Source organism: Panicum virgatum, chromosome 3K, assembly GCF_016808335.1.
Source record: "Panicum virgatum strain AP13 chromosome 3K, P.virgatum_v5, whole genome shotgun sequence".
Taxonomy (NCBI): Eukaryota; Viridiplantae; Streptophyta; class Magnoliopsida; order Poales; family Poaceae; genus Panicum; species Panicum virgatum.
Genome location: NC_053138.1, coordinates 51875975 through 51898783, shown reverse-complemented (window position 1 = coordinate 51898783; position 22809 = coordinate 51875975). Strand labels below are relative to the sequence as shown.

The window sequence follows — 22809 nt, the reverse complement described above, 5'->3', positions numbered from 1 at the left end:
TTCCCCCGCCCCCTTCCCCTCCCCTTCCTTCCCCTAGACCAGATCCATGGCGGCAGCGGGCCAGCGATGAGCCCCCTCCCCCTTCCCTTCCCCTTTCCTCCCCCGAGGCTAGATACATGGTGGCGGCAGGGAGGCGCGGCGGCGGGCCCGCTTCGGGGCGGAGCAGCGACGGGGCGGCGGCGAGCCCCCTTCCCCTTCCCTTTCCCCTTCCCCTTCCCTTCCCCCAGGCCAGATCCATGGTGGCGGCGGGTCCGTCTTAGGGCGGAGCAGCGACAGGGCGGCGGTGGCCCTGCCTTGGGGCGGAGCGGCGACAAGGAGGCAGCGGGGAGGCGCGGCGCGGCGGCGGGGAACGGAGGGGCCGGTAGTTTTTTTTCTTTTTTTTATTTGTTTGATACAAAAAAATTTAACAAAAATTTTTTTATTCAAGTTTTTTATTTTTGGATGTAAAAGTATTCCTCTTCAAAAAAAATTCAATTGATTTTGTAAATTTTTCTCTTTCAATTTTTTTCTAACTCCAAAATTTTTCTGCCAAGAAAAATTTTCCACCCTCCAAAATTTTTTTCTTTGTTTTTTTCTGACTTTTCGCCCTTCAAAAATTTTCTGTGTTTTTTTTCTGATTTTTTTATCAGAAAACGACAAAAATTTACCCAAAACGGAAAAAAACATAACGGTCGGGAGATCGACCGTAGGGATCCTCTCCCTACGGTTAATCGTAAACTAGTGGTGCCCCATTAAATCACTCCTCCTGATGGTTAACTCGGAAATCCGGAAAGAAAGGAACACAAGGACCTCTAACCGACAAGAGGCCTCGCCAACAATGGTGCTTAGCAAAGTCAAGGAGGAGGCACGATCTCATCGGAGTCTAGTGGCGTGCTAGAAAAACTGTACAGTTTTTTAGACCTCGCCCATGTTTAGCCTTCCGTGGCTCCAACTCTTCTTTATTAACAGAAAGGGGCACAGTCCGTGCTCGTTCGTTCAAAAAATAAAAATACATGAGACCACAACAAAAATGTACTTTATTTGTCAAAAATATATATATGTATTTCCTTTTTGGACAGACTTGCCCAGAAAATAGTTCTTAAGCTTCATTTCACACCTACAAGAAGCTTAAGATAGACCACGCAAATACATGTGCACGAGTTAACTCGGCTTATTCTAACGCGACCACCATATACAATGGCCCAAAATGACGGTAGGTAAATATATACTACAGTTGGTAGTGTGTATATATATTTATTTGTGACGGTAGGTTTGATCAGCAGGCGGCACGGCGGAAGCCCATGGCGCCGCCGGCGACATTGTAGAGCACCTCGTAGGTCTGCAGCTGGACGTTGCCGATGACCCCCCACGCCCGGTCGTCGGTGCCGGGGGCGAAGGCGAGGCAGTCGTTGTAGAGGATCCCCGACGGGTCGAGCTCCACGGCGGCGCTGTGGTCGAACACCAGCGTGATGGTGGGCAGCGTGACGCGGCGCACCCCGCTGAGGTCGTAGCAGGTGTCGAGCTGCTGCTTGGGTGGCGCCGCCCGGTACATCCCCATCCTGGCCCGGAAGGCGGCGCGCAGCGCGGCGTACGCCGTGGGCGGGAGGCGCGTGATCACCGAGCGCGAGTCGACGACGGAGCCCGGCGCGAACACCGCCGGCGGCACGGCGAGGACCTGGCCGGCGACGACGATGGCCCGGAGGCGGACGAGGTAGAGCATCGGCGCCTGCGGGATGGCGAACATGGGCGTGAGGGCGTACCGGGCGGCGGCGACCCGGGGCACGCCGAGGACGAAGAAGCCGCTGTAGCTCGCCGTCCGCGGAAGGCAGTAGGAGAAGACGCCACCGTAGGTGAGCCTGGTCTGCGACGCTAGCGACTGTGCGCCGCGGCCGAGCGCCATGATCCCGGCGGTGTCGTTGGGGAAGTGGCCCTGCACAGCATGACTGCACCCGAACTGGAACCCGCCGATGACGGAGGTGGGGTTGAGGCGGAGCACGTCGGAGATGTAGGTGCCCATGGTGGAGCGCCCGTCGGGGTACAGGACGCGGTACTGGCACTGCCGGGACCCGGCGGCGCAGCCGTTGCCGTAGGGGCCGAGCTGCCGGCAGACGGGGGAGCCGCAGGCGAAGGGCGCGTACGTCGACGACTGCGAGGGGTCGTAGATGGTGTCCGTCTGAGGGTGGCACTGCGGCATGGGGCAGGGGGCGCACTGCACCCACGCCACGTCGCTCGCCGTGTCCAGCACCATCGTCTGCTTCACGCCCGGCACCGGCTGCCCGCCGCCGCCGCCCGCCGTCGGTTCGATGACGGACACCGCCTCCGAGCCCTAGTTGCATTGCATCATCATCAAACAGTGTGTGTATATATATATATGTATATATATATGTATATGTATGTGTTCTAGCTTGCCTCTGACGTGGGGCTACTGTCTTGGCCAACGTTGGGTTGAATGGTGGGAGCGTGCTCCGACTGGCCGCTCTTGCAGTCCGACTCCGGCAGGTCGCTGCCGTTGTCGTCCTGGGGGGTGCTGCCGGCGAGCTTCCTCTGGATGTAGCCCGCGCGGCGCTGGTCCTGCAGCAGCACGTCGGCCGGCGCCGGCGTCGACCAACTTCCCGCCGCCGCCGCCGAGCACGGGCCATAGGAGTGGCTCAGCGGCACCCAGCTGCTGGCGGTAAGGTTCGCCGGCGCATCCACTGCAGCAACGCAAGCAGCACGTGCATCAGTGGATGGATTATAACAAACAAAATAGTTTGCACGTGTGGACAGACACATGACAAATCACATACATACCCCTGAGCCCTTGGCACACCGGCTTCGTCTTGAGCCAGCTCGTAGCCACCGGAGAGAGAGGCGGCGGAGCTACAGAGGCACAGGAGGCCGAGAGGAAGAAGCAGCTGCCAGACCGCTGGTGGAGCCATCATCGCTGATCGACCTGGCCTGCCTGCTGCTTCCCCAAATAACAGTGGGTCGACCGATGCTTGCATTGCATTGGTGACTCTGCCAAGCCGCACATTTATAGGCGATCGTCGCGACCCGAGAGCATGCAGAAGGCTCTCAGCTCGCTCCATTGATTGTTGGACAAGACCAACTACCTACACCGGGCGCAGGAACTTTTGCTTTCTCGAGTTTGTTTACGTGCTCTTTTTTTTTCAGGTTTGTTTACGTGCTCTTGATGAGATGATGCGAACCATATGCCGCGCCATCTATTATTAATGTATATACATTTAGTTAAACTTTTAAATACTATAGATTAGTAAAAATAATGGGTATTCAAGGGTAGAAGTGATCCTCCTGGAGGACATACTAGCCATCGCCGCCATGGCCGGGCGGCGCGCGGCTTGACGTCCCCCATCCACGCGTGTCATTCTCCGCTGGCTCCATGCCCTCCATCTATCATGGACACTTGTTGATGTTCACTTGTTATGTGCAGGCCAAGCTGTATATATATATATATATATATATATATATATATATATATATATATATATATATATATATATATATATATATATATATATATATATATATATATATATATATATATATATAAAGTGATAAATAAACTATATGCATGTAATACGAAACCACCACATCCGCCGCTACGCCCAAGCATATCATCAACATGTTTATATATGTGTTTACTCGGCATTTGAATCATAAAATATTACAGCACATCCAAGCATGAAGCTATTCTAGCCATAATGTGTCTGTCGAATAATGAATATTACAACACATCCGAACACTAGGCTCTCATATGCATCAGGTGTCTATCCGGCATCTCAATCATGAACATCACAGTACATCCATCAGCATGATTACATCTAAGCACCAATTTATCCTATCATCAGGTGTTTATCCGACATTTGGAGCATCAATTTTACACCACATCCAAGCACCATAAATATAAATGCAGCAAGTATGCATAGGTACCAAATAATCTAGCTTTGCCAGTCCAGTCATGACAGTAGCAATAGAAATTGTGAACTGGAACGCGAGATATTTCTATATTTGATTCAACACTATTCAGGTCGGGTACATACACTGATAATCAGCATATCGACTCCTGTGAGCAGGGTAAATCCAGCATACAAAGATCGAGATCGACTCAACTTGTGCGGCCACACAATCCTTATGAGTTTGCTCGCTTCTGACTTTTGGTGGTACGGTATTATTTGATTTTTGGACATCTCAAATGTCAATAGTTCAAAAGTGCACAGAATTTCAAACAAACAGGACCCGGCCGGTAAGCAAACAATCTCAGCTAATAATATATATGTATCAAAGCTTTTCAAAAAAATGTTTGTTAAAGTGAATTCGGTCAGCCCCATTACTAAACATATTAATCAAGGACTAAATTACAATGCCTAGTTAAATTCATTCTATTATTCCTTAGCCACCCACTTGTAGATCAGTTGTAGCAGCATTCCAGAACCACCGTTGCATGTTTCTAAAACAAAAAACTAATTACTTCCTTTTTAGTAACATCAATTTTATGTACCGTTGTATATGAACATATATCGATATTTGATTAACTTTCATTAGTTTGGTGCTAATAAGGTTACTGTAACGTCCCGCCTCTCCGAGGCCGGATCCGCTTACATCTGTCACTGGCAGCTTTTTAGGACATAGACTGCCCTCACTCGTGCACACCCGGGAAGAACTTTCCGGTCGGTCACCCATCTCAAAAAAAATTTTGAACCAAGCACGCTTAACCTTGGAGTTCTTTGGAGATTGGCTTCTGAAAAAGAAGTTGCAACTTGTTGGTATGAATAACCTATTAATCTTATTAAGCACTGAGCCGGGATGGCATAAAAGCAAGGGCAACTTAGGTAACAAGCAAGTACACTCATCTCATCTTATTATCTTAACAAACTCTCTTCTCAAGCCACACCACGCCCTCATCTCCCTTGCCGCCTAAAAAGTTATTGCTAGAACTACCACAATCATTTTGCAGATTTTGTCTCACCGCCATGAATACATTACAGCATGCATTTGTTATGATATATGAAGACAGCGGCCCGCTGTTTACTCTAGCTCCATGCAGTTGGCCCTTCTTCACAGTTATTTTGCTGGTTGCCAGCGGCGGACTCAGAGGCAGGTTTAGGATTTGTAAGTGAATGCCTTCCCAAATCAACTTGATGAAGTTGTTGTAAACCAAGCTTTTTGTGATGATATTCTTGCCACACCTTTTTTTTGAAAAAAATAAATACAGACTTATCATAAACTACATGTGGATGGACATATTCTAGTAAATCAGTTACAAAGTTCATGTATGCCACAGTTGATGAATTTTTAATATTAGTAGGCATGGATTCTAGTAACTCATATGTAAAGGACTGATTATGGTAAATCATTCCCAGAAGGCATGGATTCTTGTAATTCATATGTCACATGCATGATCAAGAACATACAACAGAAGTGATTTTTCTCTACTAAGCGTGTGAAGACACATTGACATAGATGCTGCCAGCTACGTGTCAAGCTCTGTTTTTATCTGTTTCTGTTGCAAAGCCTTAAATTAGTTCCATATTTTCAGATTTATTGGACAAAAGAGCTGATATAGTTAACAGAGTCAAAGATTTAACTATTAGTCCCAATTACCTAGCGATAGGTTTGCTTGGAGTATATAGAGTTATTCTTAAATATTTCGAAGTATAATGAAAGCTCTCTGGAGTGCTCATATTATCTACTCCTGATCCTTTCATGACGATCTTTTAGGAGATGAAACCTCGGTGTCAAATGCAGTGGGATTCGGCCTTTCTCCACTATGATTCCATCTATTTTTAGGTACAGGCAGCTTTAGTAGTTTATGTACCAGGCTGCATTACTTTTACCTTTTAGGTAACAAATGTATTGTTGAATGATTGATCGCTCTTATACTAGTTTACCATGCTTCTTAGTACACAATTCTCGTAATTTTCTAGACCTTCATTGATCCTGTACAATGCTAAATTAACCATATAATTTGCTACTTTCTTTGAATTGTGCCGATTTCATCAGGTTCTTTTGTTGTGGTTGATTTTATGGACTTAGGTCTAAGTAGCACGAAACTAAAAGTTTTTTTATTAGTAAATGTTATAGAAAATTTATGGATCCATGTTACTTACTTGCCAAGAGTTTTCTTTCTAGTAAATCGAAGTCAGCAATTTACGTCAATTAAGTTGGACCCTGAATGTTATTATAGTAAATTCATAGATTCATGTCAATTACTTATCAATAATTTTTCTCTCATGCAGATCATAATTAGAAAGTTATGTTAGTCATTGTTCTGGTACTGTAAGTTTGACAGATGATTTACACGGTGCATTTGTGTCCGTGAGCTTATTTCCTTCCATTACAATACTCATAATAATAGTTTACCATAGCTTTCCATTTAGTTGCGTAGTAGGAAGCTTAAGTCAGATTCAGGGTGAACACTATAATAGTTTTGTGAAGCCTCATTTCCTATTTGATGACCTAAATAATTAATATATTGTTTAACATTGTCCTTATTATTGGTGAGTTTAGGTAATGAGACCTGGGAAAAATGCCAAGCATCACTGCACCTACATTTGAGAGCAGCAGACAAGCATGGTGATTCTGTTAGTGCTCTGTGTTGGAGTGGCGCCAGCGCCAGATAGAATGTGCAAGCAAGCAATCCAGATTTGGGAGGGATTATTATGGTAATTTTGAATATAAATATTTCATTGTGGTAACTCGGTTGTGGTATTTATTCTGACATTGTAGTAAACTAAATACTCCATTGTGGTAAATGCAAGAACATGATCATGGATTACAAGAAACTGAGCGTCACGTAGTAAATTAGTTACGCCATTGGATTACAAGGAAGCAAAGCCTGGTTTTTGTATATCATATTCTACACTGCCATAGACGGATTTTATCGTAACATCAGAATCTAGTTATAGTAACTACCTCATGCTAATTATCGTAATTGTTTTACGGTAATTTAGTCTAGTAATTATAGTAACTTGTTCATTGACTTTCAAAAGGTTCGTCTATTCTGGTAATTTCAATTTTTTTTAAAAACTCGTAGTATATGGGAAGCATGCACGAAGGTACCATGGCGAACAGCCTCACGGCTCACTGGAGTTCCGGTAGGCATTAAATGGACGCAAGGCAGTAAATGAGGAACGCGCTCGGCTGGCTGGCTAGCTGCTTTGGCTCAGCTGCCGTGGAGGCTTGGCTGAAGCCACTGGAGGCGTGGGTCACGGGGGTGGGAACGGGGACCCTGGTGGCCAATCATAGCCTCATAGGGTGACGTGTGGACTGGCTATGGAATAATTATTTTGTAGCCAGCCACAGAATATACTCTCTCTATATGTGTGTGTATATATATATTATAATCTGCAAATATATATATATATATCACAATTTTAATTTTAATTAAGAGATGTTTTGGGGAAGGCTCTTAACATTTACTGTTTGATCATGTGATGTGAGTAGACTGTAAGTAGATCGGACTTTCGCGTGTTCACCTTATTTTTTTCTCAGATTATACTAGCAATAGATGTTTACTAGCTACTAGTTCATTTATTCTGATTTTTGTTCCCCAAATGGTTGATTCCTTACCACGCTGTGCACGAGAAGACTTCATATATAGGTGGTGCGCTAGCTAGTTGCACTTTTAAGCAAAATATTTCTTCATCATTTTTCGTAGCTTTGGTACGTGTTCTCATCACATAATTATTCCTTGTGTCATGGAGCTAAAGATAAAGCAGCTCTCGCCGCACTGACTGGTAAAGACTAGTTTGCATTGGATAAGTTGGGGTTGCACACTATAGTAGTGTGGAGTACAGTATTATTCTTCATCACTTTTTGTAGCTTTAATTTAGTTCCATGCGTGATATGAGGTAAAGATAAATCAGCTCTCCCACAACGTGGTTCACGTGATCTGCACATAAAATGCATAAAGCAAAGTGGCCTACTGATGAGGGGCTGTACGTGACAGTAGTGTGCCCAGCTAGCTAGCTTGCTTGTCCACTAAAATGAGCCCAATAGGACGTGACTTGCTTTCCCTTCGACCAGTGATTAGCTAGTGGAGTCGATAACACCAACAAATTAAAGGGACGTCAAAAGAGATTAGGGCAGCGCATGCAATATATATGTAATGATTTGAAAAACCCTGCAATGGATCGTCTCTTAAGTTGTCTAGTAGTACTAATAATTATACATTGTTCTTTGTCACTTTCCGTAGCTTAATTATTTGTGCATAGAAAAAAAAATATTTGGACATAGATAGGTGCTATATGCTGTACAGTTGGATGCAATATAATGTTCTTTGTCACTTTTAGTACCTTTGATTTATTTTCAGCATATAATTCATTCCTTGAGTGTGATGAGAGGTAAACATATATAGATCAGCTCTGGAACTGGCTGGAGAAGAGCCTGGGATAAGCACCACATTATATACTGTTCAATAGTACAATACTATTCTTCATCCACTTTGTACCTTCAGTGTCAGCATCTAGTTCCTTGCGTTATACGAGCTGGTTTACGTTATCGATGTGGCTAAGCACCCCGGCCGGCCGACCCATAAAATGCATAAAGCAAAAGTTGCCCAAGCAATTAATGATTGGTGGATTGGAGTCGATTTATAGCACATCAACAAAAAGGGTCATTGTTGACGCTAATCTGGTCAACACACTCAAATGCTAGAACGCACGGATCGCAACAATCAATCACCAGCGAGACTTCACGCAGGACCGGTCAGACAGCCTGGCTCAACCGGTCTGACCGGTTGGAGCAGAAATCACGCGAAAACCTAAAACCTCAAGCTCGAGAAGGACCCCGTCGGAGCTCGAAGATCTAGGGTTATTCTGAGGTCGGCAGGCCACTCAAGACGCCCTTGAACGCCGTAGAGACGAGCAAAGAACAGCAAAGGGGTTGGAAAAGCTAGAGTTTGAAAAAAAGGGTAAAGAGAATTGTTTTGATTCGATTGTGGTTTTTAAACCCTCAATCGGCCTTGGTATTTGCCAATTTTGGCCTCCAACATATGCCCATCTGCCTTTTTGGTGAGCTTCGCAAGCCAAAAAGCAAGTACCTATACATGCTCTGAGAATACAGAATTACAATACTGAGCACTAACTTCATACTAAGGGCGATATCATAATACCGTCCATCTTTGTCTTCAAGCGTCTTGCCACACACTTGGGTAGAATTTTTTCAAGTATCTTCCGTTTAATGCCCTTGGAAGACATTCTCCTTGCAGCGTCTCCACCATATAAGAATTCCCGAAGATAACCTTGATGACCTTGTGTGGCAATTCCCAACTTGGTGACCACTTTCCAAACTTGTTGCTCTTTATCCCAAGAGGCAGAATTGTCTTCCAAACCTACTCACCAATCTGAAAAGATTTGGCTTTCACCTTCTTGTTGTAAGCCCTAGCTACCCGAAACTTGTCTTTCTTAATTTCCTTTAAAGCTTGCATCCGCTTGTCGCTCACATCATCAATATTATTCTTCATCAAAGAATGGTAATCAATAGCAGAAAGGTCATTTTGTTTAGCCAATCTATATGCATCCAGATTCACCTCAACGGGCAAAACGGCCTCTTGACCATAAACAAGCTCAAAAAAAGTAACTTTAGTAGCACCGTGTCTTGATATACGATGAGCCCACAAAGCCTCAGATAAAACCTCATGCCACCTCCTAGGATTCTCTTCTATCTTCTTCTTGATGAGCTTTATCAAGATCTTATTACTTGACTCGGCCTGTCCATTAGTCTGAGCATAGTATGGAGATGAATTGAGTATCTTGATTGTTGACTCTACTTAGAGCCCCAATTTACGTACCGGAAGCGCACGTATCATGTAGCTTTTCCCTTAGAGTATTCCCCCAAGGTTTATCAATCCACGGAACAAGCATTCTACTATGCTTAACTAAGCACTAATGACATTGGTAAAAGATCTATACTGAGTGATTGAGTGTGAAATAGATCTAATCTAACCAATCTAATCTAATCTAGACTAGTGAGCAATGATAGGTGTGTGCACAAGATATGAAGAGCATTTGTCCATAGGGTCTAGGATCACTAGAGATGTAATCGCCGAGCAACAAAGAACGGATCTAATCTACCAAAGGTGTGTTCCAAGATCAAAACCTTTCCCTCCTACATACTGTCACTACACGAGGATAATCGGTAACGAACAACAAGAATACGATAGTTGATGTAATCTAAGTAAACCATGCAAGAGCAAAGCAAACCCAAAGCCAAGTCGCAACCTATTAAGCATCAAAGCATCATCAACAAGAATTATGATAGATCAATCTCATAAAGGATTCAGCAATTACAACTCAAGGTCTCCTTACAACCCCAAGAACAAACGAGGACTTTACCCCATGAAGCTAGGCGAAGCGTAGTTGATCATGGTGACGAAATCTGCGGTAAGGGATGGATCCCTTGCTGTCCTCCAACTTGCAGCGGCGCCAAGGGACGATGAGGCCTCCGGTGTCGCCTTTCTCTTGTGTCTAACTCGAATGGATCTCTGGAAATCGTCTCTAGATGCTCTCCTTCTTGACGGCGGCTTCGGGGCATATGTAGGCGGCTCTGGTCGATGGTTTTTGTAAAACAACGGCTAGGGTTGACGAGTACTTCACGCTGAAGAAAGTTGAGGCCGATTGGGCCCTGGAATGGGCTAGGCCGGCCGGCTTAAAAGCCCCAGGCCGGCCGGCCTGGGCTCCTTCTAGCCCCTTTTGGCTCCATCTTTCGCGTGCGGGCTCTTCTCCTTATTCTTCATCTTAGCCCAGTTGTGACCCTGCGTCAAAACATCTCCGAAAATATCCAATTTCCTGCCAAAATGAAACATGCTCCATAATCCAAGACAAAATCGAAAACGGTCAAGTTCGGGTGCCAAGTGGCGGGTTAGTACATGAATCATCCCGAAGAAATTACCAAAACCACTCCTAATTATATAATAAAATGGGTACTTAAGGAGCGCCAACATTGATCTTATAAGATTCGGCAAACTCGCGTACCTCCTTTGATATGAACGATGTCCCTTGATCTGTTGTCAAAGTTTGAGGAATGCCGAATCTATGGATAATATGTTCTGTAATAAACCCAATCACCTCTTTGTGTGTCATATTCTTCAAAGGAATTGCTTTGGTCCACTTAGTAAAATAATTCGTCGCAACTAACACGAAGCAATGTCCCTTTGTGGAAGGAGGATTGATCTTGCCAATGAAATCCAAACCCCATCCTCTGAACGGCCAAGGTTTGATAATAGGATGTAATAACGCAGCAGGCACCAACTAAATATCATCAAACCGCTAACATTCTTCACACCCCTTATAGTATCTAAAACAATCCGCAATCATACTTGGCCAATAAAAACCGGCTCTCCTAAGTAACCACTTCATCTTAGGAGCCCATTGATGTGTACCACAGATGCCTTCATGAACTTCTCCCATAGCAACACGAGCCTGATCAGTACCCAAACACTTAAGAAGTAGATCTTCGACAGTTCGTCGATATAGCTCATCATCGACCAAAATATATTTAAATGCCAAACGCCGAATTTTCCTGTCTGCACCTCAACCAGGATCTTTCAAATAAGTTATAATAGGCACCCTCCAATCTTGCAACTCGGCCTCAACCTTTGGATCAGAATTATTGGCCGATTTGCAACTTTCGCCGCTGTCGGCGGTCAGACCGGTCGGTGCGGTCAGATCGGTCTCTGCAACCGGTCGGACCGGTTCATCCAGAACCAGTGACTCGGTTTTTATTTGCATCGGCTTTCTAATGTTAAAGTATCTCTTCGTAACATTATAGCCAGATGTTTCCTGAGCCAGAGCGTTAGCCTTTCCATTATCTTCCCTTGGAATATGTTTAATCACAAATTCATCAAAGCAAGAGCTAATATTAAGGCACTTATCAAGATATGCATTTAATGGTCCACTATAACATTGGCATATCTTAGACACTTGCTGCACCACCAGATGTGAATCACCAAAGTCTTCAACATGCTTCACGCCCATGGCTTGTAAAACCTCCAAGCCGAATATAAGTGCTTCATATTCAACTTGATTATTTGTGCAAAATTCTTCCAATCGGTTTGAGAACTCAAATTCAGCACTATTTGGAGAAACAATGATATTTCTAATACCAACTCCTCTCCCATTATCACAAACCGATCCATCAAAATATGACTTCTATGGTGTGCAAGTGATATAGCCGACTTCCAAATCATGCTCATCATTAATCCGATGTTTCACAGTAAAATCTGCTACAATTTGGCCTCTCATGGATTTCAAAGATTCATAGGCCAAATCGTATTCCACAAGTGCATATGCCCACTTTCCGATTCTTCCACTCAAAATCAGCTTTTGAAGCATATACTTAACAACATCGGCTTGACAAGTAACTATGCAAGTACTAGATAACAAATAATGCCTCAACTTGGTACAATCATAGTACAAAGATAAGCACAACTTTTCAATAAATGTATACCTTGTTGCTGCATCAATCAGTCGTCGGCTTAGATGTATAATAATATACTCCTTTCTTTCGGTTTTTTGAGTCAAAACAGCACCAATAACCTTATCTTCAGCAGCCACATAAACTCTGAATGGAACCCCTCTCCTAGGCGCCTTGAGCACATGTGGTGAAGATAAATAATTCTTGATCTTTTCAAATGATTCTTGCTGTTCTGCGCCCCCAAGTGAATTCGGTTTCATCATTCAACCGAAGAATAGGAGCAAAAGAATCGATCTTCGAGGACAAGTTAAATATAAACCTTCTCAAGTAATTCACCATGCCTAGGAACTTCTGTAAATCTTTCTTGCAAGCAGGAGCCTCAACACGCTTCATGACTTCAACTCGCTTTGGATCAATCTCTATGCTCTTCTCATGAATAACAAAGCCCAAGAACTTTCCAGCCGTTACACCAAAAGCACACTTGAGTGGATTCATCTTCAAACCATACTGACGCATTCTCTCAAGAGCCAACCTTAAATCAGTCAAATGATTTCTCAAACCGGCCGATTTAATCACAATATCATCAATATAAACTTCCAATATAACACCAAGTAAATCATGAAAGATTAAATTCATAGCTCTTCGATAAGTAGCACCAGCATTCTTCAAACCAAATGTCATAACAATCGACTCAAATAAACCGATAAAACCCGGACATCTAAAGGCCGTTTTAGACATATCTTCTTCGGCCATGAATATTTGATTGTAACTAGCATTACCATCAAGAAAGCCAATAACACGATGTCCCGAAACTTTGTTGATCAACATATCGGCAATAGGCATAGGATATTCATCTTTGGGAGTAGCTTTATTAAGATTTCTAAAATCAATGCAAACTCTAATCTTTCCCGAATTCTTTTTCTCGACAGGCACAATATTAGAGATCCACTCCGCATAACGACAGGACCGAATAAATCCAGCATCCAATAAATGATTAATCTCTTCTTTGATTCGGTCATACATAACAGGATTAAATCGCCTAGCAGGTTGTTTATAAGGTCTATAACCGGCCTTAATCGGCAGCCGATGTTCAACCAAATCACGACTCAAACTAGGCATTTCAGAATAGCTCCATGCAAAGCAATCAACGTATTCTTTTAATAATTTTATTAAATCGGCTTTATATTCAGCTGATAAATTTGTATTTACAAAAGTCGGCCTAGGAACACTACCATTTCCAATGTCTACCTTTTCTAAAGGATTATCCGACGTAAAATCTTGGCCTAACTTATCGATGACTTCAATGTCCTCAATAGTATCGTACATATCGGCCGTTCATGCCCGATAGTGCTCAATTCACTCCTGTAGCCAATCTGCGTCAGATCGGTCTGACCAGTTTGACTGACCGGTCTGACCAGTCTGGACATCCGGTCTGACCGGTCTCGTCTGGATTGCCTGCTGCACTCATTTTATTTGCAATAATGGAGCCGATTCTCCATCGGCTTTAGAGTAGCAGACACGAACCCATCCTTGGTGCAACTGATCAACTCACAATCGGATAGATCCAAGCCCGATAGACATTTGATATCATCATGCACCCCAAGCGTGTTGGAATCGGTGGTTGCAATGAAGGACGAAGTGTCACCATGGACTACTTCAATCTCATCGCCGATCCACTGAATAAGTACTTGGTGCAAGGTAGAAGGCACACATTGATTGGCACGAATCCAATCGCGTCCAAGTATCAAGCTGAAGTTACCTTGTACCTTGGAGACGAAGAAGGCAGTTGCAAGCGTCTTGCTCCCCACGGTCAACTCCATGGAAGACACCCCCTTAGCACCAATGGGATCGCCTCCACCAACGCCGCTGACCGTTATGTTTGTCTTGATCAGCTCTTCATCCGTCCCCCCAAGCCTCTTGTACAATGAATAGGGCATTAAATTCACAATTGTCCCTCCATCAACAAGCATACGAGAAATCGGCCTCCCATTAATGTGGCCCCTCATGTAAAGGGCCTTCAAGTGATTGTCCGATTCCTTCGGCTTCTGGAATATGGCCTCACGAGGCCCGAAATCCAGATGAGCTGCCTCCTCTTCCGAAACCGCATAGTAATCTTCAAAAAAAATGCACAACATTTATCTCCATATTGCTGCGTTCCGGAGAAGCATTGTAGTCCACCAATTCCTCATCCTCTGGTACTAGAGGAACTGCTGGAACCTCTTCGCGTGGAGCCGAAACAATTGCTTCGGCTTTTTGCTCAAGGACAGGGTCGATCGGTCTGATCGGTTGCTCCTGGCGGTCAGACCGGTCACCTGCACCGGTCGGACCGGTCGCCTAGGGCGGTTTGACTGGTCCTGTAGCCTGGTCAATAGGCTTGGCTCGCCACTCTTTGCCTTGAGGAACCATCGGCCTGTACTAGTTGAAGTGCTCGCCTCTGATCTTTTCGGCCTCCTGTTCCTTCAGCTCCTAGCGCCTTAAGCGCTACAATCTCCTCTTCTGCGAATGGCTCAAACCCAGTGGGCACCACCTAGGTTGATGACACTTATCCGCCGAACTGCTGCTGCTGGCCTCATGATCATTGGCCAACACAAGCTTCTGGGAATCAGACTTGACCGATTTGCCAAACACCATCGGTCTCTTTTCAATGTTTTTGACAACCACATTCATATCGCCGACTTTTACAATTTTGTCGGCTGCAGTCTTCCCAGAATCAACCTCCATGGGTTGCACTTCACCCTAATTTTGCTTGACACGATATTCTTGCCTCGGAGGATGAACTTGAGCCGGCCTCTGTTGAGACCGGTCTGACCGGTCGGCCTGGACCGGTCTGACCGGTGCAGCATGCTACTGCTGACCTGATTGGTTTGGTCCCAATCGGTCGTGCACCGGTGCCCTGGAACTTTCTCCTTGATGATGTGGTGGATATGGCATAGGGAAGCACTGCATCCACATCCCTTCATGCTCCCACACTAGATTTGTAGCATTCGAAGCTAGTGGAGCCCTCTGGGGTGGAAACACAGGGACAGCACCACCTCTGCGCTTGCTAGGCTCTCCCCTCATTGGAGAACCTCCTTGACGCGGCGGCGACCAAGATCTCTTTTTTAGTGGCCGATCCTTTTGAACGGCCTTTGTGTACTTGTTCAGAAGCTGGCCAAAGGTTGGTTTCTAATTTGCAAACATCCCTTGAACCTTTGGCTCGTAGCTCTTCTAAGTACCCACTTCCGGGCGCTTGGGCTTGAAGGTCCCCTGTAGGCCCTAGGACGGACCGGTCTGACCGGTCGGTGAAATCGGTCTGACCGGTCGGTCCTGGACAGCAGGCTGACTAGAAGATGGAGCTCCCTCTTGCCCCCCGGGCACACGAGCTTTAGGAGTCTTTTCCAGTACCACTTCTCTGGCCAAAATCTTGTCATCTTGACCTTTTGGCCTTTCTTCACCAATTATCACATTCTTGCCCTTAGCTCCTTTGGCTTGTTCTGGCCGAATAAGCACCTTGGCATTGTTCAGATCAATGGTGTGAGTGTTGGTGTGCACCGGAAACGGTGTCTTATCAATCTTCATCTCAGGAAAGATCAATCGTCCTTCATTCATGGCCGATTGAACTTGGCGACGGAAGACATTACAATCATTAGTCACATGAGAATGAGAATTATGAAATTTACAATATGCACACCGCTTTAACTCCTCAAGCGGCGGTATCACATGCGAAATTTTGATGTGCCCCAAACGCAATAACTCATCAAATATACGATCACATTTAGAGACATCAAAAGTAAATTTCACTTCTTCTTTCCGACTCTTTTGAATCGGCTTAAGTGATGCACAAGAACAACGTTTGGCCGCCGGTGGCCAAACAAACTCAGCAGCGTATACCTCTTTATCATCATCGCTCGAAGAATCAGAATCATATTCGACAATGTGAGTGTTAGAACGATGTGATCTATAGGTATCTTTAGACTCTTTATATTTAGATTCTAGGCTGGTAGCTCGAAGTTGCAAAATATTAATAGAATAATAAACGAAACCTTCGAGCTTCTCTTTCAAATGTGAACGCAAACCACCAAGAGCAATATCAGCCCAGTCTTTTTCAGCAACAGTTAAATTAAAGCATCGGTTTTTAATATCTTTAAATCTTTTAAAATAGTTCGAGACTGATTCATCTCGGCCTTGCCTAACCCATGTCAAATCTATTAACTTCGCCTCATTATCCCCATTATAGAAGTGATCATGAAATTTCTGTTCTAGTTCGTTCCAAGATTGGACCGAATTTGGGGGTAAAGACGAAAACCAAGAAAAGGCCGTTCCAGTTAAAGACAAAGAAAATAATCGAACTCACAAAGAATTACTAAAACTAGCCTCACCCAACTGAGCCACATATTAACTTATGTGCTCCCAAGTTGACCAATTGTCATCCCCACTAAACTTAATGAAACCAGGGACCCTCCAACCCGAAGGATAAGGGATCAAATCAAAAGCATCGGGATACAGTCATTGATACAAGCGGCATTTACTAGGAGTTAAACCTAGTTGACTTAGCTCGTTTTTAAATAGCCGGCTCATATCTTCTCTTACTTTTACCAATTCGGCCTTAAAAATTTCAGTGCTAGATGTTTGAGCATCCCCAGGTAGACGATGTACTAACGGATCAGTAGTGCTCATCGTCTGTGTAGCATAGTGCGGATTACTTTTAATCAAGTCATCCCAAACATCTTGTGGCATAGCGGCCGGAAAAGGTGGTTCGCCATACGATTTAGTGGTGTACGGCGGTACAAAACCCTCCAATTCATTAGTTCGGCCAGGGGCAGCCGAACTAGGAATTGGAGTGAGTGTGGGAGTAGATGCCGAGGCCAGCACCATAGCACCGGTCTGACCAGTCTGATTGACCGGTCTGACCGCCGCAGCCGCCAAGGCAGCGGTCTGATCGGTCGGTGCGACCGGTCTTACCGGTTCGGCCCTGGTTGGCTGAACGGTACTTGGCGGTGGTGTCTGCCCAGTGAAATAATTCAGTGGCATACCATATTCTACTTCAATAGCAGATGCAGGTGCTGCCGAATTCTGGGCAATATCTTTGGTAGAATAGGAATTATCTACAGATTTGTCCTTTTCCATTTTTTTCGCTTTTATCGAATAATAAGTTCTGTGTGAGCTGCTGCGACTTCTCGTATTGTTCTCCAAAAATCTTTAAGAATTGAACAAGGGGATCTCTAGAGGAACTTACATTGGGTGTAGGAGAAGTTGATGGAACAACCGGAGAAGCTGGCAAGGAAGTAGATGGAATCTGCGGCATGACGAATTTCTCCTTCTAGATCACACCTTGCCGCGTCTTCCCGTAGCACGACAATAGCCTCACCTTCATATCCTCGTTCTGCCATTTGATTTCGGCTTCGAACGCTTGGCGTTGCTCCTCAGGTATCTCCTCATAACTGATGTTCAATGTGTTGGATGGATCTAACTTGGACGAATCTCCTTTATCACCGGCCATTGGAACCGATGCAGATCTCTTCTTCCCCAGCGGAGTCGCCAAAAAGTATGTTGACGCTAATCTGGTCAACACACCCAAGTGCTAGAATGCATGGATTGCAACGATTAATCACCAGCGAGACTTCACGCAGGATCGGTCAGGCCGCCTGGCTCAACCGGTCAGACCGGTTGGAGCAGAAATCACGCGAAAATCTAAAACCTCAAGCTCGGGAAGGACCCCATCGGAGCTCGAAGATCTAGGGTTGTCCTGAGGTCGGCAGGCCACTCAAGATGCCCTTGAACACCGTAGAGACGAGCAAAGAATAGCAAAGGGGTTGGAAAAGCTAGGGTTTGGAAAAAGGGTAAAGAGAATTGTTTTGATTCGATTGTTGTTTTTAAACTCTCAATCGGCTGTAGCCTTTATATTTATAGGCCAGGGAGGTCGTACCCCTTTCAAATCAGTTTATAATAGGACTCTCAACTCAAAACCCTAACCCTACTCGGATTACAGGCCTAGACCGGTCGGCCTTGGTATTTGCCAATTTTGGCCTCCAACAGTCATCAAAATGGCATACAGGTGGAGAGCTAGCTAGGCAAAACCAATTATCCTTGTTGGTACCAAGTGTAAAGCAGGGCACACAGCTCTATCCCTATGAGCATCTATGAGAGACTTAGCTGACAGATCTTCAAGTCATAACAAATGTCTCGCTATTGCCAGGCACATCACCAAATAGCGTCAGTTAAATCATGAAATAAATTTAGAAAAATTCGAGCACACCCGTGAACCCGGTGGATAGGTTCCACCACAAAAAAAACTTTACAAAGTGAGTTCCTTCAGCGAAGTATGAAGGCAGGCGCTATTACTACAATAACGCATAGAACATGGTTTTACCACAGTACATCTATTCACTTGGGTTCAGGCGTTGAAATTTGTGTTTAATGTACACCAATAACAAGCTAATGAAGCATGTCATCTCCATGTTTATATTTATATTAGAGTTTATTTGAGCCAAAGTAGTGCTATCCATTGCTGGGCTAGCTCCCCAATCCTTCGTGGATGCTATAAAGCCTACCCACTCTGTTTCCTGCCTTGTTTCAATAACCGTACCTGCTTTCTTAAGTCTTACTTTCCGGATATTCGTGACGAACCGTAGTTTTCTTTGGCGGAAGGTAGACTACTTCTGTTCCTTCGCCTACTTGTTTTCCTGCTTGTTAAGAGCAAGTTTAATGATTTACTGCTAGCTGTAAGAATTTTTATAGCTTATCTCTCAGTCCATTTATATAGTAGTTTAGCTCTCCACTATTAATATATAGCTCAGTTATCTATCTCATAAATTTTTTTGATTCTTGTGTCGAAGCTGGCTGCTGTCCGCCACCTCAATATTCAGTATGTTTATATCTACCATAATACTTGCTGTAAGCGTCTTGCATTGTGTTGTTCGCCTCAGCCCTGCTTCCTTTCTCTAGAGAGAGAAGTAATTACACTCGAGCATCTTATTCGAGGCTGCTTTCTGCTAGAACCCTGGAGGACCAGGAAATTAAAGGCAGACTCTGTTATCCCTTACTTGGGTGTGGGGTAAAGCAAAAGACGCTTCCATCTTTTTAGGTGCAGTGCGTATATATCCTTGCAACATTGAGAGGTTCCCTCTTTGGTGGAGTGTCGATGTCTGCGTTTTTTTTTGGTGGTGGTGGTGGGGGGGAGGTGGGGGGTGGGGGGATGCCTTTGGTACTTATTCATTTCCTTTTCTCTGTGTCACAACTTTTTGCCGCACAAACGAGATTAGAGAGAGGAGTTATTATGCGATCAATTTGCACCACACTACTTTTCTCATCTCTGATATGATGTATCCTCTCTTTCAATGTGTACTGCATTCTTTCACAATGTGTAAGCATCGATGACAATTGGGCCTCCCATGGAAGTATTATATACATGGCACCAAAAGAGAAGAGCCTACCTTATTATCCTCCAAATTAAATAGTTCTTGTGAATTGTTGCTTTGCTTTAGTTATTTTCAGCATCCAATTGAGTATGTAGAACTACCTAATAATGATTCATCAGTAGTGCCTGGAATCTGGTTCACACATTGTCTGTGTAAACATGTAAAATAAATTGCATGTAGCAAGGTTGCCAGTTAAATGATTAGGGGGCTGCCTTTTTACATTATTGGAACGAGGATGGCAGCAGATGCACCGATAGGACTTGATTGGTGGTGGCGTCATGATTTGCTCCTCTGAGCATTATATTATTTCACAACGTTTTGCCCAGATTTTCAGACCCCATTCACATATATATCTTTCGCTAGTAGTAGATGTTTGGATTTTTCTTTCGAAATATAGTAGTACATATGTAGATGCTCATATATACGCATGTACACACTCACCTTCAAGAATACATGAACACATCCCTGACCCTATGAGCACCTCTGAAAGACTGAGCTAACAGATCTTAATATTGAGGAAGTCACCTCAGACACCTTGTTGTCGACAAGCACATCACCTAGCTACCACTGAAAGAATAGCGACAGTTAAATTCTAAAATAAAATATAGAGAAATGCGACCACCGGTACTGAGTAGAAGATTTTTTGAACCCAAGTGAGCCGGTTCCACCATAAAAAAAAATTACCAGCTGAGCTATAGCTATGTTCAATTCGTGAAGTTTGGAACTTATCTCACGTCTCATGGGGAGCTCCAAGTGCCCCACTCCTACTTCTTCCTTCATCTTAAACACATTCGGACCAACAATTAGGTTTTTATCCTAAGTTGCTCATATATACAGAGACACACATTGAACCAATAGCATGTTTGTTTTCCTGGCAGGAAGAAAGTAGTAGTCCCGTGTATAACTGAAACAAAAAGTGTTAGCACCCACATTTGTGCAGATCTATAAAAGATCCACCAATCATATGTTCAGTTTAAACCATCAAACAACGGTAAATGAGTCATTCCATATATGCTAATTCCAAACTATTTTTTTCAAGGAATGGAATAATATAATAAATGGGTCCATTGCCACATGATCGTTCATAACTATATATGATGTATAGATCATATATAACTTATTCAGGGCACAAATTAATACCATGGAAAATTCGACCTTAGTATGGTTGAATTTCATAAACAAAAAGATGCCACAAATAAATCTTCTTTGATGACTTCCGGAAACACCTTGTATGTACATACTCGCATAAATAGTCCATCACTCTCAGCTAGCATGTCCAAAATAAATACATAAATAATATACTTCAAATAATAAATGCTCATCACATTTCTCAAAAACCGGTAACTCTAAACAACCACAACACACACGAAGTGAACTACAGATGGGCAGGAAATTAACTATGGCAATATCTGACAGTAGCATCTGATGAGTTGTCTTGAACATGGGCGAAGTGGACGCCGCCGCAGAACACCTTGATGCCGTAGAGCCTCGTGCGAGCCACGCCGACCTTGAAGTGCACCTGCGCCATCACAACCACGGTCAAGTTCACCTGGTCGCCGGCGAAGCCCTCCCTCGTGTTCTCGTCGATGAGGAGAGCCGACGCGTCGACGCTTAACAGGCTAGGGCTGGGCAGGGTCTTGTTAGCCCATGCCGTGGCATTGACATCGGCATGGACCCTGTCCCGTGCCGTGGGCTTGGTGCTGTTCACCAGGTCGATGAAGATGCTCTCGTACTGCACCTTGGTTCGTTGGTGGCCTCTGTTGTTGGCAGAAACGGTGAGGTTGAGCCACACCCCGCTGCTATCGCCCAGCGTGGTGCGCGAGGCGTGGGTGACGGAGAAGCTGATGCGGGCGGGCTCGAAGATTGCCGAGACCGTGATGACGATGGCGGTGGCGGCGAGGGTTCCGCCGAGAGCGGCGAGGATGTAATTCTGGATGTTCCATGCTTTGCTCGGAGAAGCAGCCATGGGGATGGTGTGTGTGTCCAAGCTTGGCTGAATTGGTGATGGAGTAAATGGACCGAGGTAGGAGACAGCTGATGACCAAGCAAGTTTTATATGGGAGATGCCAGTCTCAGTCTGCAGTCTATTTATCTGTACCTTTGTTATATAATATACCAGTACACAAATCACATACTTTGAGAAAACTAACACTTTAATTACAGAAAACGAAAAATTAAAACCATCCATATCTTTTATTTGTGGGGAATAAGTTATATCGTTTCATATTAAACGTTTTATTTGAGTCACCTATACGCAGAAATTATGTATGAAGAAGAGAAATAGAGAAAGTATATCGTACAAGCACATGGGTCAGAATCCCAGCTGCCACCGAGTAGGGAAAAGCTAATAAGGGCCATGTTTTGATCTATGAGTTATTTTTTAGCTCATCCCAAATAGCCCCAAATAATCTAAATGGAGCCAAATGGGAGGGCTATTTCATGGCTATTTGAAAATATCCCACCGAAAAAACTATCCCCCTCAAGGGGGTGTTATTTTGGGCAATTTTGGGTGGGGGCCATTGATTCTCTTACTCTCTTTCTTGGAAAAGTAGCAGCCAAGGATTGGAAAAGTGCTTTTAAGAGCCAAATAGCCCTTGGATCGAAACAACTCAAGGGCTATTTCATTAAAGGGCTATTTTCTTGAGCTAAATTTTAGCCCTCAAAATAACTCTTGGCTATTTCTCCAAACAGAGCCAAGGTCGACCACGTGGGTACTAATGAGGCCCCCTATTCCAAGACAAATTTCTTAGATGTACAATCCAAATCAACCAACAAAAAACATAAGAAAACATTTCATACCTTCTTTTATAAAAATACAATATAATCAATAGGATCTTACACCTTACTTGTATAGTGTGCCCGTGCGTTGCTACAGATAATATTATATATATTAAGAGTCTAGGGCTTCCGATAACAAATGGAAGCCCCGACCAACCCAACTTGCTTCCTAGGCCAAACCAGCTCTCAACCAGCCCCCACGGCCAAGGCCCATTGAGCCCAGCCCAGACCCAGGCGTTTA

The 22809-nt window shown here is 44.3% G+C and overlaps 2 protein-coding genes, 1 long non-coding RNA gene and 1 pseudogene across 3 annotated transcripts; 1 reads left to right on the top strand and 3 right to left on the bottom strand.

Annotated features, from left to right (window-relative positions):
* Positions 1-995: 995 nt before the first annotated feature.
* LOC120701023 (aspartyl protease family protein At5g10770-like) lies at positions 996-2896 on the bottom strand (the record flags this gene model as incomplete). The annotated part of the gene is made up of 3 exons (XM_039985196.1): positions 996-2305; positions 2389-2672; positions 2770-2896. Coding segments are annotated over 3 exons (1461 nt in total), but the record flags the coding sequence as incomplete, so codon positions are not given.
* Positions 2897-5094: 2198 nt separating this feature from the next.
* On the top strand, positions 5095-6714 carry LOC120699537. The gene is made up of 2 exons (XR_005685479.1): positions 5095-5766; positions 6487-6714. It is a non-coding gene; the product is annotated as an uncharacterized LOC120699537 (long non-coding RNA).
* Positions 6715-9105: 2391 nt separating this feature from the next.
* Positions 9106-15981, bottom strand: LOC120701022 (annotated as a pseudogene).
* Positions 15982-20927: 4946 nt separating this feature from the next.
* On the bottom strand, positions 20928-21847 carry LOC120699536. Its single transcript, XM_039983541.1, has one exon. It carries the CDS (start codon positions 21754-21756, stop codon positions 21184-21186), a length of 573 nt encoding a protein of 190 aa, XP_039839475.1. The 5' UTR covers positions 21757-21847; the 3' UTR covers positions 20928-21183.
* Positions 21848-22809: the final 962 nt, after the last annotated feature.

Coding starts and splice junctions, on each gene's coding strand:
- LOC120699536 (XM_039983541.1), bottom strand. CDS start 21,756: ATGGCTGCTTCTCCGAGCAAAGCATGGAACATCCAGAATTACATCCTC.